This window comes from Leiobunum rupestre, chromosome 8 (assembly GCF_980474605.1).
Source record: "Leiobunum rupestre chromosome 8, qqLeiRupe1.1.hap1, whole genome shotgun sequence".
Lineage (NCBI taxonomy): Eukaryota > Metazoa > Arthropoda > Arachnida > Opiliones > Sclerosomatidae > Leiobunum > Leiobunum rupestre.
This window is the reverse complement of record NC_143391.1, coordinates 22,614,109-22,629,278: the sequence shown is the minus strand read 5'-3', so window position 1 is coordinate 22,629,278 and position 15,170 is coordinate 22,614,109. Positions and strand designations below refer to the sequence as shown.

The window sequence follows — 15,170 nt, the reverse complement described above, 5'->3', positions numbered from 1 at the left end:
ATTTTTAAAATACTAATTATTTAGAATTTCATTCCCATTATTTTCGAAAATACTAGCAATTTGACTTCCCCGCCTTGTCGTTTTGAAAGCGATTCTAAGCGAACCGACTTGGACAAGTTGCTTCCCGAACCAACACGAAGCGATTTCTTACGCTGGTTTCGAAAACTAGTTATCTAAACGAAGCGATTTAAGTGGTAAGTGTGAACGCGGCTTAATAGCAGCGGGACCTGAAGCTACTTTTGGCTAACTGGGTAAATAGAACGTAGCCTTTCTAAGCCCATAGAGAAGGTTCACCTTTCTGACAATAGGCCTTTCTATAAAATAAGCTACGCTTGCTGTACTAGTTTTTACGTAGCTCATTCGTCACGAAATACGTACAAGTTCAGTTCAGTTTAGGGCGCCTCGTCGAATTTACTCTTACGTCCAGGGCTATTCGTAGTAAAACGTCATCGATACGTCACCCGTGACGCAGCAGCAACATCAAAACAAGAACGCCAATGTTACTTTACAGAAAGGCCGATTCACCTATACGGGGCTAAAATCTCTTCCTATAGCGCTATTTGGTTTAATTCCTTTTTATATATATCGTTATACCAAAAGTATATCTTTTGAGAAGAAAGCAAAGTGATGGATGAAAAACTATTTGTAAAACTGTTATAATCACAATTTAACGCTTTTCTCTTGTCTTAATTATTGATGCTTTAAATTGATTTTTAATTGTTTTTTTACCCTTAATGTAATATATTCTGTACCAAAAATAACTTAATATAATTGGCCATAGCCACCTGGGCCGATAAGTCTTCCTAGACTTGGCCCATTTTAACAACTGTAATACCTAAATTGGACAACCAAAATAAAATAATAATAATAATAAATACATTATATAGTAAGTAACCATTCGAAATCTGATGACGTCACGATTCTGTTATTTTTTATTCAACGTTGATTTTACGTTTACTAGCTACTCCCGAAGTAGAAATAAATACCTTGTTGATTGTATTAATATCAGCGGTAAATTTTACATCCGCGCCTATCAGTGGCGGAGGAAGGATTAGAAAAGTATGGGTTACTTAGGTGATAGACAAAGATCAGAGTATTTATATACAAAGATGTGGCGTACTTACAATTAGCAGGTTAGGCTTAACATTTTCAATTGAGACACAGCGGTGGCGTAAAGCAGCGTTCAGACTATGTGAAAATGTAACGTTAGCATCGGTCGTGTCGTTTCGGTTATGTTGGTCGCGTTGGTTCGTTCATTTCACTGTTCAGAAAGGAACCAACCTTGCACGGAGATTAACATAAAAATTGATTGTTCATCCAATCAGAGCTCAGTAATAACGGCGGAAAAATTGAAATAATTTTTTATCCACCTCTGATTGGTTATAGTATTTCGATGGTTCTAAAGGTCGCCACTACCTAGGGTCAGCGCTGATGAGGCATAAGGCTAATTGTCTGCTATGAACTTTTTGAGCGCAACGAAATGAAAAAATGTAGTTCAGTATTTAATTAAATCACTTTCTTAATTTATATAATTATATGAAAATATTATTTTATTATGCTATATATAATTATTATTTCTGGGGGTTTTGGAAAGTTGTAAACTAAAATGTGATGTATGAAATTTTTTGAAGATTTTGAGGCCGTACAAATACATTGATTGTAACCCCGCCTGAAATCTAGGAGGGTACAATGTACCCCTGTACCCGATATTCCGCCGCCACAGGCACCCATTCGAATAGGCCCTTAAATAAAACATCTTCAAGGAAATCGCCAAGAACTAATATTTCCGAGAGCCAGGACCTGCAAGGACATAGTGCTTGTTGAAATAATGGAAAATTTTCACCTGTAACCAGAACGTCGTGTTTTTGCTAAGCCTTATTATGTCAAAAAAGCTACTGCAGTACCTGGTTTAAAGGAAACACTTACTGCATACAATAGTGACTTGGCAGCATGACGAAGATAATACGTCACCCACGCTTTTTCCAACTGGCAAAAAAAAAGTATACCAGCATGGCGGCCATGGCCAAAGGTACGGCGTGACGTCATGCTGCCAAGTCCCTATAGAGGTGAAAAGCTTCCATTATTTCAACAAGCAATATATAAACAGTGACTTGCAGGTCCGGGCTCTCTGAAATATTACTTTAATTTTTCTGAAAAGAGATTCATTTAATACCTATATTCGCATTATTTGCAGTAGGTTTATATATCCGAGTTATGTTTTTCAAGTATGCGATAACATATTTGGAAATTTCATCACTATACACCATACAATATTTTATACGTTAAAATCTAATTTAAGTTTGGTAGGCCCCTTTATGTAATCTTGAGAGAGATTTGTTCCCGTTTATAATCGCTTCACGGGCCGGATAAAGATTAAAACAGTAGTTTAAAAAAAAGGAAGTGTCGCGAGACAAGTCAGACAACGAGAATTCACGATAATCAAAATTATTGATAGAATGATACATTTTCAATAATGTTCGAGAGTATTTAGTTTAAATACAACTTTGAGAATTAAACGAGAATGTTCGTGTGTATAAATATATGAAAGGGTAATTTCTGTAAACGACAGACACGCGGTCACACGTTGTCTGGTCGCGTTGAAGAATTTTATTATACAATTATTAAGAATAATTTACAATTTACGAGAAAACATACTTACGCGTTGAATTACATTACGTTAATATTTTATATAGAAAGGATTCCAAGACTCGGGAGCTAATTAGACAAAATCGAGTCTAGACATGCCGAATTTTGCGTCACGTCTCCTATCTCCACTTGGAAAGATTTTTTATTATAATTTAACTTATTATATATTACAAGGTCACCTGTTTCTTTATAACTCGAAATAAATTCAGGAATTTCGTGGGAAAAGACTCTTTTGAAGTACGTATAAAATGCTCATCTGTCCCCTCTTTGGGCTGAGTCATCATTTCTTTATCCGAAAGAGTTTTTTGGACCGGTTCAAACACGCTACGAACAAACCCGTGAAAAAGAAAATGTTGGTATTCATAGATCGTATAATATTATATTTACTGGTGTTGAAAAGAAAAATATGTAAGCCTTCCGTATATTTAGACGCGTACCGCGTATAGTTCGATGCTCCGCGGAAAGGAAACCCCTTTCGCGAGAAGCTAAAAACTAGAAAAGCCGAAACCAAACAATGGCGTCGAAGAGTTCACGCGAAAGTTCAGCCTATTCATACATCGCGCCCACATCGACCGCCTACCTGCTTGGTCATTTTATAGACCAAACCTGTAAGGAGACAGCGCGGTTTAAGGCTCCGATAAGGTTAAACGCGTCTTATCACATTTTACGAGCTGGGCTTCCAATAGCGCTATGCACTTACGCGAGGCCAGATCGGAGGGAGCCAGCACCTTTGGCACCGGGGAAACGGGACAAATGTTCTAGAATGTTCTTTCTTACGAATATTTTTCACGTCATTGTTGTTATCGTCGTGGTTTTATTCGCACTATGGATTAATAGTTATAATGAAAACCCCTCGAAGTAAATTTTCGGAAAAGACGATATTCATAGACAGAAGCGTAGGCGTGGGTTTATCGCGCGGACAATGGGGGATTAACCAATAGGCCGAGCAGGCCTGAGCCTAGGCGCCCGGGACTTGCCAAAAGGTAGAGCATCTGAGACGAGGCTCTAATAAAGGTCAAGCTTAGGGACGCGAGTTTTAGTTAATCCACCTACATCGTAATAAGTCCCCCAAAATCTTTCGCGAGTCGAGAAGTTTCTTTCGCTTCAAGAACTTTTCCATGGAATGGAATAAAAGTTCCGTATTCAATTTCGGAAAACACTAAAGTATTTTTGAATACGAAATGCATCTGATTACAATCTGTTACGTAAAGTTGACCCTAAAGAGCGTGGCTAATTCGTAGAACACTACAGATAGTACGCTAGTGTACGCTTAATTACTGGAAAATAACGCTACCGAGAAGAGATAGGGGTTTCTCAACCAATCCGTCAATGAACAAACTAAATATTATGATTTACAAACGGCGACACTTTGCAATAATCACCACGAATGTCGTCATCCACGCGCGTCACCGCAATTGCTCGGACCTCAAAACGAAATAATTCCTTTAAGTCGACAATTGGAAATGGAGGGAGGAGACTCCTCGTAATTGCTATGCCCGATAATGGCCGCGTATCATCGTATGATCTTGATAAATCTAAATTAACGTATAATTAACTCAACCACGAGTACAAAGAGGGCGCTTGTCGCATTCCCTCTTTCTTACGCAAGGCGGAGGAGAGAAATAGCCAGAATAGATTGAATTACGCGTTTTGTCGGTGTTACCGAGAATTTGTCATTAATGTTAGGAAGTGAAAACCAGTTGAGGGGGGGAAAGCGTTCGCGGTAGCGAAAGAGCGTGGAAGCTAAGCCATTTTTATCCCCACAGATCCAGTAGCGTTTGCGCAGAATCGCCAACTTCCAATAAGAATGAATAGACTTCGAATGGGGGTAGGAATTTCAACTTAGACTTGTCGTAACCAATGTGTATAAAACGCTGGACGGATTCCGATGAGCTTCATATGCTCCTAAGTTTCCCTGAGATTCTCGTATAGTTACGGATTTATATTAAAGGACTCTATAGTTAGATATATCGGAATTTTACTTTGAGTAATTTTTAAAGAAACCGATATTTTGTTAAAGATCTGATTAAGAAAATTTTTTGAGGAAATATATTTTTTAAATTATTAAAGATATGACTAAATTAAACACGTTGTTAAAGCGGCTGGTCATTCCCGTCTGCTCCGTGGTCGTCTTTCTCATCATCGTCGATCAAGCTTCTTCAAAGTCTCTTCATCACGCCAAGGTAATAAATTATTTTTTGGTACGCGCGAATTCTGTCACGCGAAAGAAACCTTCAGAGAGAGAGTGAGAGAGATGATGAACTATTTTATTGAAAATAGAACTGTCTATGTACATAACATGGGTTGCTTCCGTACCGTGTACCGTTTAGTTATCAAAGAACATTATTAAATTTTGTTTAAATTATCACATTCTTTAAGGCAAGAAAATTTATCATTTGAAATAAAATTCTTAATTCATCTAAGTGTATTTGATGAGAATAAATGAAAATTCAGTAAACTAATCGAGTCACGCGCGCGAGAGAGAGAGAGAGAGAGAGAGAGAGAGAGAGAGAGGGGGGGAAGGGATGAAGATCACAGGCTGATCTAAGAAGGAACGAGGGAAAGAGAGAATACATTCGGGACTTTAAAGAGACAATTAAGGCGCGAAGAAGTGGCATTAATGTCAAACAACGTGTAGTTTCTTTGAAGTTTCGCGGATATCGCAGGGTCATTGTTTTTTATCGGAAATGTTGATGGAAACATCTGTCGGGATTACAGATTAGCTTACTCTCGGGAAAGGAGAAACGGCGATTTAGGCGGCCAACTGGAGATTTTCAGACGAGGGTTAACTCTCTGGCTAACGGGAAAATGACTTAACGTTTTCGTTATTTCTCAAGAACCCTCATTGAAGAAATTCCATAGATTTGCGAGAGTAATAGCGCTTATTCTATCAACAATGAGATAACCCCTCATGCCCTCCAAACGCGGCATCTCCGCGTGCCTCGGATTTCGGCCTCTTTTAAGAAATATGAATGGGGAAAGGCGATAAATGTATATCGATGTTTCGCAGTTTATCGAATTAAAAAGTAATCAATAATCCTTTATCGCGCACTCACTCATTTTACGAGTTGTGAAATTTCGTTCCACTTTACTCACTGACTTACGCGGAATACGAAATGACAACGAGATAAAACGTATAGCGAGGTTCATGATCTTCTCGTTAAATTATTCCAATAACTTTATCTATCGAACTGCTTATACAATGGTTCGCGGTGAGTGGGTCAACGCGTCATTCTAAAGATACTTAAGATAAGAAAGAACACGTTAACACTAAGGGGATTGCGAGAAACTCTATTAAAAGAGAAACTCTATTAAAAGAGAAACTCTATTAAAAGAGAAACTCTATTAAAAGAGAAACTCTATTAAAAGAGAAACTCTATTAAAAATGCATTTAAAAATAACAAATAAAGGTTTTCTGCTCGATATATTTAACATCGATGACGAAATTCTAGATTACAATTTTACTTTAGGTACAAAGGTCGCGGTATTTATTGGGGGCAAGAAACGAAGAGTTATGGAATAATTAGAGTAATCCAAGATATTGCGGAGATTCTTTAGCGAAAACGAAGACTTTCACTAAAAAAACTCCAATTAAGATACTTAAAGCCGACAATAAAAACCACTTTTTGTGTATTAAAAAAAAAGGCGACGACTAGTTTCGCGTCCTATTCAGGAGCATCTTCAGACCTGTCGGCTTTAAGTAACTAATGTGTATGTGCCGTGACTATTAGTATACAATTAAGATGATGAGCGCTTAGTCTAGGATCAAAGTTCGCGCAATTCGAGTTACTGAAATGTAATCCTAACATGGATAGAAATAATTATGAAGATACGGTTAGGGTTTCGCAATATCAACTTGAAAATGAGCACCTTTTTTCTCCGGGTCGTTCACTTTTCCGCGTATTTATTTATCTCGTCTTTGACCGAGTTAGGAATTGTATCGGTCATTATTTACAGTTTATTTACCCCAGTAACAATGTTCAATCGATTGATTACGCAATTGACGGCTGAGAGGATCGAGTATTGGAGTATTGGAAAGTGGTAATCGTGCCAACAAATTTATAAACAGAGAAACGTACCGCGCTGATAGCCTACAATACGTGACACCACGTAACCTCTCTCTCTCTCTTTCTCTCTGGCACTCATTGTCATGATATTCATAATCGACGATCCGCGGAAAAATACCCGCAACTTGCACGTGTTACGAGTCATTGTAGTTAGCTGTAGGACCAAGGTTGTTAAACTCTTATCGTAAAAGCCGCGAAAAAGTGGAGACAATCTCGGGTACTTTTACTTCTGTAGAACGCTCGACTTCCTAGATGAAAGGTCAAGATCTTGCGCACCCAAATAAGATTGATTATAATTAACACTAGAGAAGGCAGGGGCCCTATTAGGCTAAGTATACGCCAATCACTAGGAATTATATCCGATCAGATCTGAGATATATTTTTTTCAATTTTACACGTCTCTATCTTATAGCGGTTTATACAGATTTGATTACGATGAAATCAATCGAAAGTGTCCCAATAATCAAGGAAGTGATCCAGATCTCGCTTGTTAAATTCAACGTAAGATAGAGCGAATTGTTGCCTAATACACTATGTTTATTTTACAGAGGGATATCAGTTACTGCTCTTACGGCACCCCATGTGGTTGGTACGTCTATAGAAAAGCTGACAGAAAACTCAACTATTTCGTTAAAAGCCCGTAAGTATTGTATTATAAATTAAAACTTGGACGAATGAACTACTGGACCCGAATCTAGATTGCGCACTCCGTTCTTTTAGATCACCGTCGATTGTAGCGCCATAGTGTTCGATATTGCAAAGATTTTCACCCAAATATTAAAACGTGCGCAAAATTAATCAACGACGTTACGTTTCTTACGAGCGGCACGTGTTATGTATTTGGGGGGAAAGGTTTCGCGATTCTCTCGGTAGGAGCGCTGGCGGGCAATCGTTCATTCTTCCGGAGAAATAGAAGTTAATAGAAACACTAATGATATTAAAGATCCATATTTTCCTCCGAAATAGGTGCGAATGTTCCGAAGAATTGAAATGCGTACGCGTCTCTGATGATCTCTCAATCGCTGCGTACGTCTACAAATGCAGAAGGGACGGAGAAGTACCCTATTCTCTCGTAGCCGACGAAGATTTAGAGCGATGAAAGTAAGCTCACCCGGAAGGCCGTTAATTCCTTCAGCTCTTGAACGTATATTTGAATCACGTATATTTTAATCAACAGCCAACGAAATGACTCGGCTACATTTTCATCGCGCAGTTTCCGACTTTGACCCTTCTCCTTTCTTACGATTCCCCATGACAAGACATATCGAAAATGGAGAAACCTGAAAATATTTATTAAATTTTTTTTTAATTCGACGCTACCGCTTACCAGGAGGGAGAATTACAAAATATCTAACAAAATGAAGTTTTTGTGTTCCTGACCAGTAAAGAAAAATCACACCAAACTGAGTGTGCTCCCATTTCTTTGGATTGGTTTTTGTCGCTGGAGCACACTGAATTTGATGTTATTCAATAACACCAAACCCAGTGGTACTCCCATGTCTTCGGATTTGTTTTTGTCGAAAAATTGGAGCACAATGAGTTTGGTGTTATTAAATAACACCAAACCGAATGTGTTCTCATTTCTTTGGATTGGTTTTTCTTCCGCATTATTTTTAATCATTGTAAATGTTTCTTCATCTTTAAATTTTATTTGTTATCATGTACATTTAATTACTTTATTTATTATTGGACGGAGCGTTTTGCCATCCAAATCGAATAAAAGTACTTTTTTTTAAATCAAAAATAAAGTTTTTTCGTCGTATATTAAGTAAATATTTTATTCGTGAAACTGGGTAATAACGATAACAATAAAAATTGGCACAGATCTCTGAATTATTTCAAACCTCCCGGCACTTTCCGTATAAAGAATGGAAGGAAAATGTTTGATCATTATTAAGGGACGGTGGCGCCATCGATGATTTAAGAATATATATATTTTTGCTCGTGTAAACATGGCAATTTAAAACTATAAGATTAAATCTCTGTAATAATTTTAACTAACAGACATAGTTAATGAACGCATTTTCTTTTCATATTTTCTTAGTTCACTCCAGAAAGTTAAGTTCAGAACTACATGCGGTCCAGTGCGAAGCAACGACGCTGACCAGCCTTTATAGAAACCATAGATTCCTTCCTTTTTAAAAATTTTTCCAATACAGTCAAGAAGTCCCTTATAAATAAGTCCAACGCCTTTACTATCAACAGGTTGATTATATAATCGTGTTGAAACAACGTCCATGGGAGTCATACAGAAAACAACCATTCCCCCACTCATCATGCTAGCCAATAAAGCGGCTAACCAACTGTCTTTTCTCACAATCTAGACAACATAAAACGCAATAAAGGAAATTGAAAAAAAGACTGAACTTTAAATTCTTGTAAAAGTAGTAAAAAACACATACGCCAGAATTTTCAGCAACATTTTTGCATTTTGAAAAGGTAGCTAATTGAACACTAGAGCCACAGGTAACTCTGACCATGGCCGCACTGACTCCCCTCCATAACCCGAGAAAGCCATGGTTTTTATAAATTTTCCCAAATGCATCCACCATCCCATGATGACTGTGTTGATGGCCAACAGCTACAGATGGTGCAGACTGGGCCTGCAGATGTGTTTTTATCTATGAATAGATAAAGCTATGCTTTATCCATATCACTTTTTAAGCTATCAACCAACGGCTTACCATATAGAAAGGGCTTCCCATAAAAGCACCAATACTTCCAGAAAACGCCCCAGCTACTACACTTTTAGGGAAGCTCACATCACCAGATTTGGTTTTGGTGATACCCAGTTTCTCAATACAGTCGTAAGTACCCAGTCTGATGCCATTCATAATGAGCTGGTACCAGAGGGCAGGCACCAGTCCTTTCTGAAGCCCAGTGATACCATCAGCTTTGGCGATGGTGTAAAACGCGTGAAACACATTCTTATAGTGAACGCTATACATACCACGGGCTTTCAATTCCCCCTGGAGTTGGACCCTGGTTTTAACCACTTCTAATGGGTTTGTAAATAAACCGGCCATACATGCTGCTGTACCACCCAACACAAATTCCATTTTAGTTTAATAAAACGGATCTATCAAAAATCATGAAGAAAATTTCGACTTGGAATATGGGAACACCATATCAGAAATTCAGAGCAACGGAATTATAAATATTTGTGTTTCAAAACCAGTAATATGCGATAATATTTGACGTTTCTCAGTTTCTGAACCGTTATCAAGGATTCAAGGCCAACTAAAATAGGCGCCTACCACTATAGAAAACCATGTCCTTGAACTACTTCTATTTTTTCCCAAGGAACTATCGCCATCTAGCGGAACTCTGATAAATAACATTTTGAAAGAAAATCAACTCGTAATTTTATCTTTTACGAATGCAAAATATACCAAAACCAAACTATAATTATACTTAAATTAAATATTATATAACGCTATAGGAAATAGTAAAATATTGATGACCACTAATAGCGGGCAGATTTGAAACCGAACAAAGTTAGATTTTTTTATAGCGGGAAATTTAAATACCAAAAACAGCGATCTTGTTTTGAAAAACTTTATTTAAAACATGATTCTTAAAAAACCCTTACGAAAACATAGTTATCATAGTTAACATATAACGTATGTTAAGCTCTTTGCTGACGTTTCCGCGAGAGAAATAAGATTTTGGAAAAGGGAGCTCCTTTTCAATACGGAAAGTTTGTAAGATTTTTCGAAACCAAATTAATTTTAATCAGTTTTATAAAAATTTGGACGAAAAAGGATCTTAACCGTAAAATTTTATCAGCCTGAGGTCCGATTTGAATTCGATAAATCGTTAACTAACAATTGAAGACCTCGAAATGCCAACACATGGATAATTTCCCGGAGAAACATCTTATCTGCATCCGGATGGTTCCTCTTCATACCAAAATAATGAGATTAGAAATCGGGATATAAAAGAGAAGAGTTGTCTTCTATTCGTCCACTAAAAGGACCTGCATTTTTCCAACAGGAACCATGAAAACTGTTGTCTGCGTCTTACTGTCCCTGGCCGGCTATTGTGGTAAGTACGGCATGTGCCAAGTTCGATAAGAAACCCCATTCTGAAAGAGATCATCGTTTTTTTTAGCCGCTGCCTCCGTATGCACTTTGGAATACAGTCCACGCTGTGGAGTCGATGGCAAGGTGTACAGCAACCTCTGCTTCCTCAGGAGCGCCAAGTAAATGAAACCTCAGATCCAACTGTATTTAACAGAAACTAAAGCTTTCGGATTTTGTTGTAAATAGCGTTGAAGAAGCCGATGATTTCGAACACTGTAGATTTGCTAACGACCACATCTGCCCAGCTATCTGCACCCGCGAATACAACCCAGTTTGTGGACCAGACGGAAAGATCTACGCCACGGACTGCGTTATGCGATCCGAAAACTGCGGGTACGAATAAAATAGGACAACGTTTTCTATAATGGCTGTTGTTTGCATAGACTTTCACTCAAAGTATATACGAATTTACAGCAAATTGATTTTCCCCCAACCAATGGAAAACTGCCAACAAGAAGCCCATGCTGCCGGTATTTGCACATTGGAATATAATCCTCGATGCGGTATCGATGGCAAGGTGTACAGCAACCTCTGCTTCCTCAGGAGCGCCAAGTAAATGAAACCTCAGATCCAACTGTATTTAACAGAAACTAAAACTTTCGGATTTTGTTGTAAATAGCGTTGAAGAAGCCGATGATTTCGAACACTGTAGATTTGCTAACGACCACATCTGCCCAGCTATCTGCACCCGCGAATACAACCCAGTTTGTGGACCAGACGGAAAGATCTACGCCACGGACTGCGTTATGCGATCCGAAAACTGCGGGTACGAATAAAATAGGACAACGTTTTCTATAATGGCTGCTGTTTGCATAGACTTTCACTCAAAGTATATACGAATTTACAGCAAATTGATTTTCCCCCAACCAATGGAAAACTGCCAACAAGAAGCCCAGGCTGCGGGTATTTGCACATTGGAATACAGCCCTCGATGCGGTATCGACGGAAACGTTTACAGCAACCTCTGCTTCCTAAAGAGTGCCGAGTGAGATAATAGTTCTAATACACGTTATTTAACTGGTATCTAACGAGCTGGGTTGGTTTCTATAGCGTTGAAGAAGCCGATAGCTTCGAAGTCTGTCGCTCAGCTAACCACCAAATCTGCCCAGACATCTGCACCATGGAGTACGCTCCAGTTTGTGGACCAGATGGAACGATATACGGTAACGAATGCTCCATGAGATCCATCTACTGCGGGTAAGTTTATTAAGTTTGCAATGTATTAATATTTTTAAATATTGAGTTATTGTTATTTCTTAATTTCAGCCATGTGGTTTTCCCCGTTCCAATGGAACATTGCAAAGTCGACCCCGTAATTTGCCTTGACATCTACGAACCAGTTTGCGGAGCTGACGGAAAGGTTTACAGTAACGACTGCGTCATGAAGAGCGTTAAGTAAGTTTTCAGTGTCACATTCAAATATTTCCCAAACGAGAGTAACCTAGTGTGTATTTATAGAGTTCAAGAAGCCGATAGTTTCGAAGTCTGCCGAGAAGAAAACCACTACGTTTGCCCAAAGATCTGCACCATGGAGTACGCCCCAGTTTGTGGCCCAGATGGAACCATCTACGGCAACGAATGCAACATGAGATCCATTTACTGCGGGTAAGTTTATTACATTTTTAACGTAATATTTGTTTTTTTCCAATATTGAGTTATCAGTATTTCTCAATATTAGCCATCTCGTGGGCCCCGTTCCAATGGAACATTGCAAATCAGGAGCTCAAGAGTCCCCAATCGCTTGCCCGGCCATCTACAAACCAGTTTGCGGAGCCGACGGAAAGGTCTACAGCAATGACTGCGTCATGAGGGGTGCTAAGTAAGATTAGATTTTGGTGAAACATTTCAACTTTCCATAGACGATACGAAATTAACACAATTTTCCACTAACATAGCGTTGAAGAAGCCGACGATTTTGAAGTTTGCCGATCGGAAAACCACTTCCTCTGTCCAGCTTTTTGCACCCGCGAATACAATCCCGTTTGCGGTAGTGACGGAAAAGTCTACTCCACAGCCTGCGTCATGAGGTTCCAAAACTGCGGGTACGTACTCCAATAACACCAAAAAACGAATAATAAACAAATTAGTAAAATTAATTTAATTTCGCCAGCAAAATGATGTCTACTCGCCCCATGGAAGAATGCCAACAAGAGGTCCAATCCGCTTCAGCTTGCCCCAAGATCTACTTCCCCCGATGCGGTACTGATGGCAAGGTCTATGACAACCTTTGTCTTCTCCGTTCAGAAGGGTAATAGCAATATTTATTTAGCCTGCGTGCCCATAAATGATCTAAATAACTTATTTTTCTTCTTTTTAGTATTGAAGAAGCGGAAAGCTTCGAGACTTGCAGAAAAGCCAATCACCACCTTTGCCCATTCATCTGCACCATGGAATTAAACCCAGTTTGCGGAAGCGACGGAAAAATCTACGCCACTAACTGCGTCATGAGGTCCCAAAACTGCGGGTACGTACTCCAATAACACCAAAAAACGAATAATAAACAAATTTGTAAAATTAATTCAATTTCGCCAGCAAAATGATGTCTACTCGCCCCATGGAAGAATGCCAACAAGAGGTCCAATCCGCTTCAGCTTGCCCCAAGATATATTTCCCCCGATGTGGTACTGATGGCAAGGTCTATGACAACCTTTGTCTCCTCCGATCAGAAGGGTAATAACAATGTTTCTTTAGCCTGCGAGCCCGTAAATGATCTAAATATCTTTTTTTTTTAGTATTGAAGAAGCCGAAAGCTTCGAGACTTGCAGAAAAGCCAACCACCACCTGTGCCCATTCATCTGCACCTTGGAATTAAACCCAGTTTGCGGAAGCGACGGAAAAATCTACGATACCAACTGCGTCATGAGGTCCCAAAACTGCGGGTACGTAATTATGCCGATAAAATCGGAAGAATATGTATGTATACACTTGGAATATCTAAGGACTCATTGGCACCGTGCTGAAAATGCGTTTGGAAAAATGGACGGAACATAAACTATTTCGAATGTAAAGTTTTGCCGGTATTTTCCAAATAATTAGCTGGCTGCCGTAGCGAGCGAAATACCAGCTGTAAGCCACGCCCGTTTCTATTAAAATCATCAGGGTCACCATCGTCTTCTTTAACAAATTCCAAGTGTATATATTTATAGATTCTTAATATCACCATATGTAACATAATAACTCATAAGTATGCCATAAAAGCATTTTCGTTAATGAAACCTTGTTCACGGGATATGACGTAAATTACGTCACTTACAACTAAGTGACGAAATATGCGTCATCAACTTTACTGGTTGGAAACAAAATTTTGTTAGAATTCCTCGCGCGTTTCTGGCTTTGCCCATGTCAAGTTTAACTCGTGCCTCGCGATCACATGATTTCATTTCCATGGTAACCTTTTCAATAGCGCAAGGATTATAAGCATTTTTGCATTTTTGGGTCCGCTTAATGTATGTTCCGCGTGAAACAAGGTCTCATTGAATTTTTTTCAATGGAAATATTATACAGAGGCATACTTATGAGCAATTATGTTACATATGATATCACCAATAAGCGAATGATTTTTAAACTGAAATTAATTCCTTAGCAAAATGATGTCTACTCGCCCCATGGAAGAATGCCAACAAGAGGTCCAATCCGCTTCAGCTTGCCCCAAGATCTACTTCCCCCGATGCGGTACTGATGGCAAGGTGTATGACAACCTTTGTCTCCTCGAATCAGAAGGGTAATAGCCATAGCTCTTTAACCGGGAAGACTTATACGTACTATTAACATCTTTCTTTAGTATTCAAGAAGCGAGAAGCTTCGAGACCTGCAGAAAGGAAAACCATCATTTGTGCCCATTCCTTTGCACTGACGAATACAGACCAGTTTGCGGAAGTGATGGAAAAATCTACGCCACCGACTGCGTCATGAGGTCCCAAAACTGCGGGTGCGTACGTTTGTCATCACGTTTAAACTGCGTTAGATACGTCAATTTAATACATAATTTTATTAACAGCAAACGTTTGACCACTCGTCCATTGAGCGAATGTGATGCCGAAGCTCAGCCTGCCCGCAATGTCATCTGCCCCTTGAACTGGGCTCCAGTTTGCGGTGTTGACGGAAAAATCTACGGAAACCTTTGTTTCTTGCGAGGCTCCAAGTAAATACGTCTTTTTTTTTTATCCATCACAATGTCGAATGCGATTGAACAAAAATATTTTCAATTTTAAGTGTCGAGGAAGCCGAAAGCTTCGATGTTTGCGGAGGTAGACCATAAGGCACTAAAACTGAGAAGAAAGAGTATACCATTCTTTGCCAAGATCTAATTTAATATCGATCACATTGTAAAAACTACATTTTAATAAAACGCAAATGTTAAGAAAAAATAAAT

The 15,170-nt window shown here is 38.9% G+C and overlaps 3 protein-coding genes across 5 annotated transcripts; 2 read left to right on the top strand and 1 right to left on the bottom strand.

Annotated features, from left to right (window-relative positions):
• Positions 1–4,497: 4,497 nt before the first annotated feature.
• LOC149932768 (uncharacterized) lies at positions 4,498–8,385 on the top strand. Its single transcript, XM_090156231.1, has 4 exons — positions 4,498–4,829; positions 7,262–7,353; positions 7,680–7,814; positions 7,891–8,385. The coding sequence occupies exons 1-3, from the start codon at positions 4,719–4,721 to the stop codon at positions 7,810–7,812; spliced, it is 336 nt and encodes a 111-aa protein (XP_090012357.1). The 5' UTR covers positions 4,498–4,718; the 3' UTR covers positions 7,813–7,814; positions 7,891–8,385.
• Positions 8,386–8,475: 90 nt separating this feature from the next.
• Positions 8,476–9,878, bottom strand: LOC149932767 (solute carrier family 25 member 35-like). 2 transcript variants are annotated; one of them, XM_090155495.1, is made up of 4 exons: positions 9,664–9,749; positions 9,398–9,583; positions 9,116–9,334; positions 8,476–9,033 (listed from the first exon to the last, which is right to left on the bottom strand). In XM_090155495.1, exons 2-4 carry the CDS (start codon positions 9,545–9,547, stop codon positions 8,707–8,709), a joined length of 696 nt encoding a protein of 231 aa, XP_090011621.1. In that variant the 5' UTR covers positions 9,548–9,583; positions 9,664–9,749; the 3' UTR covers positions 8,476–8,706. The 2 variants fall into 2 exon arrangements, with proteins under 2 accessions (XP_090011621.1, XP_090011620.1); XM_090155494.1 differs by having other exon boundaries at positions 9,398–9,878.
• A 775-nt stretch (positions 9,879–10,653) lies between these two features.
• LOC149932766 (uncharacterized) lies at positions 10,654–15,169 on the top strand. 2 transcript variants are annotated; one of them, XM_090157037.1, is made up of 19 exons: positions 10,654–10,760; positions 10,827–10,917; positions 10,985–11,131; positions 11,213–11,350; positions 11,418–11,564; positions 11,646–11,783; positions 11,849–11,995; positions 12,065–12,193; positions 12,257–12,403; positions 12,477–12,617; positions 12,694–12,840; positions 12,909–13,046; positions 13,116–13,262; positions 13,331–13,468; positions 13,531–13,677; positions 14,382–14,519; positions 14,580–14,726; positions 14,796–14,939; positions 15,011–15,169. In XM_090157037.1, exons 1-19 carry the CDS (start codon positions 10,715–10,717, stop codon positions 15,054–15,056), a joined length of 2,463 nt encoding a protein of 820 aa, XP_090013163.1. In that variant the 5' UTR covers positions 10,654–10,714; the 3' UTR covers positions 15,057–15,169. The 2 variants fall into 2 exon arrangements, with proteins under 2 accessions (XP_090013163.1, XP_090013164.1); XM_090157038.1 differs by lacking the exons at positions 11,418–11,564; positions 11,646–11,783 and having other exon boundaries at positions 10,655–10,760.
• Position 15,170: the final 1 nt, after the last annotated feature.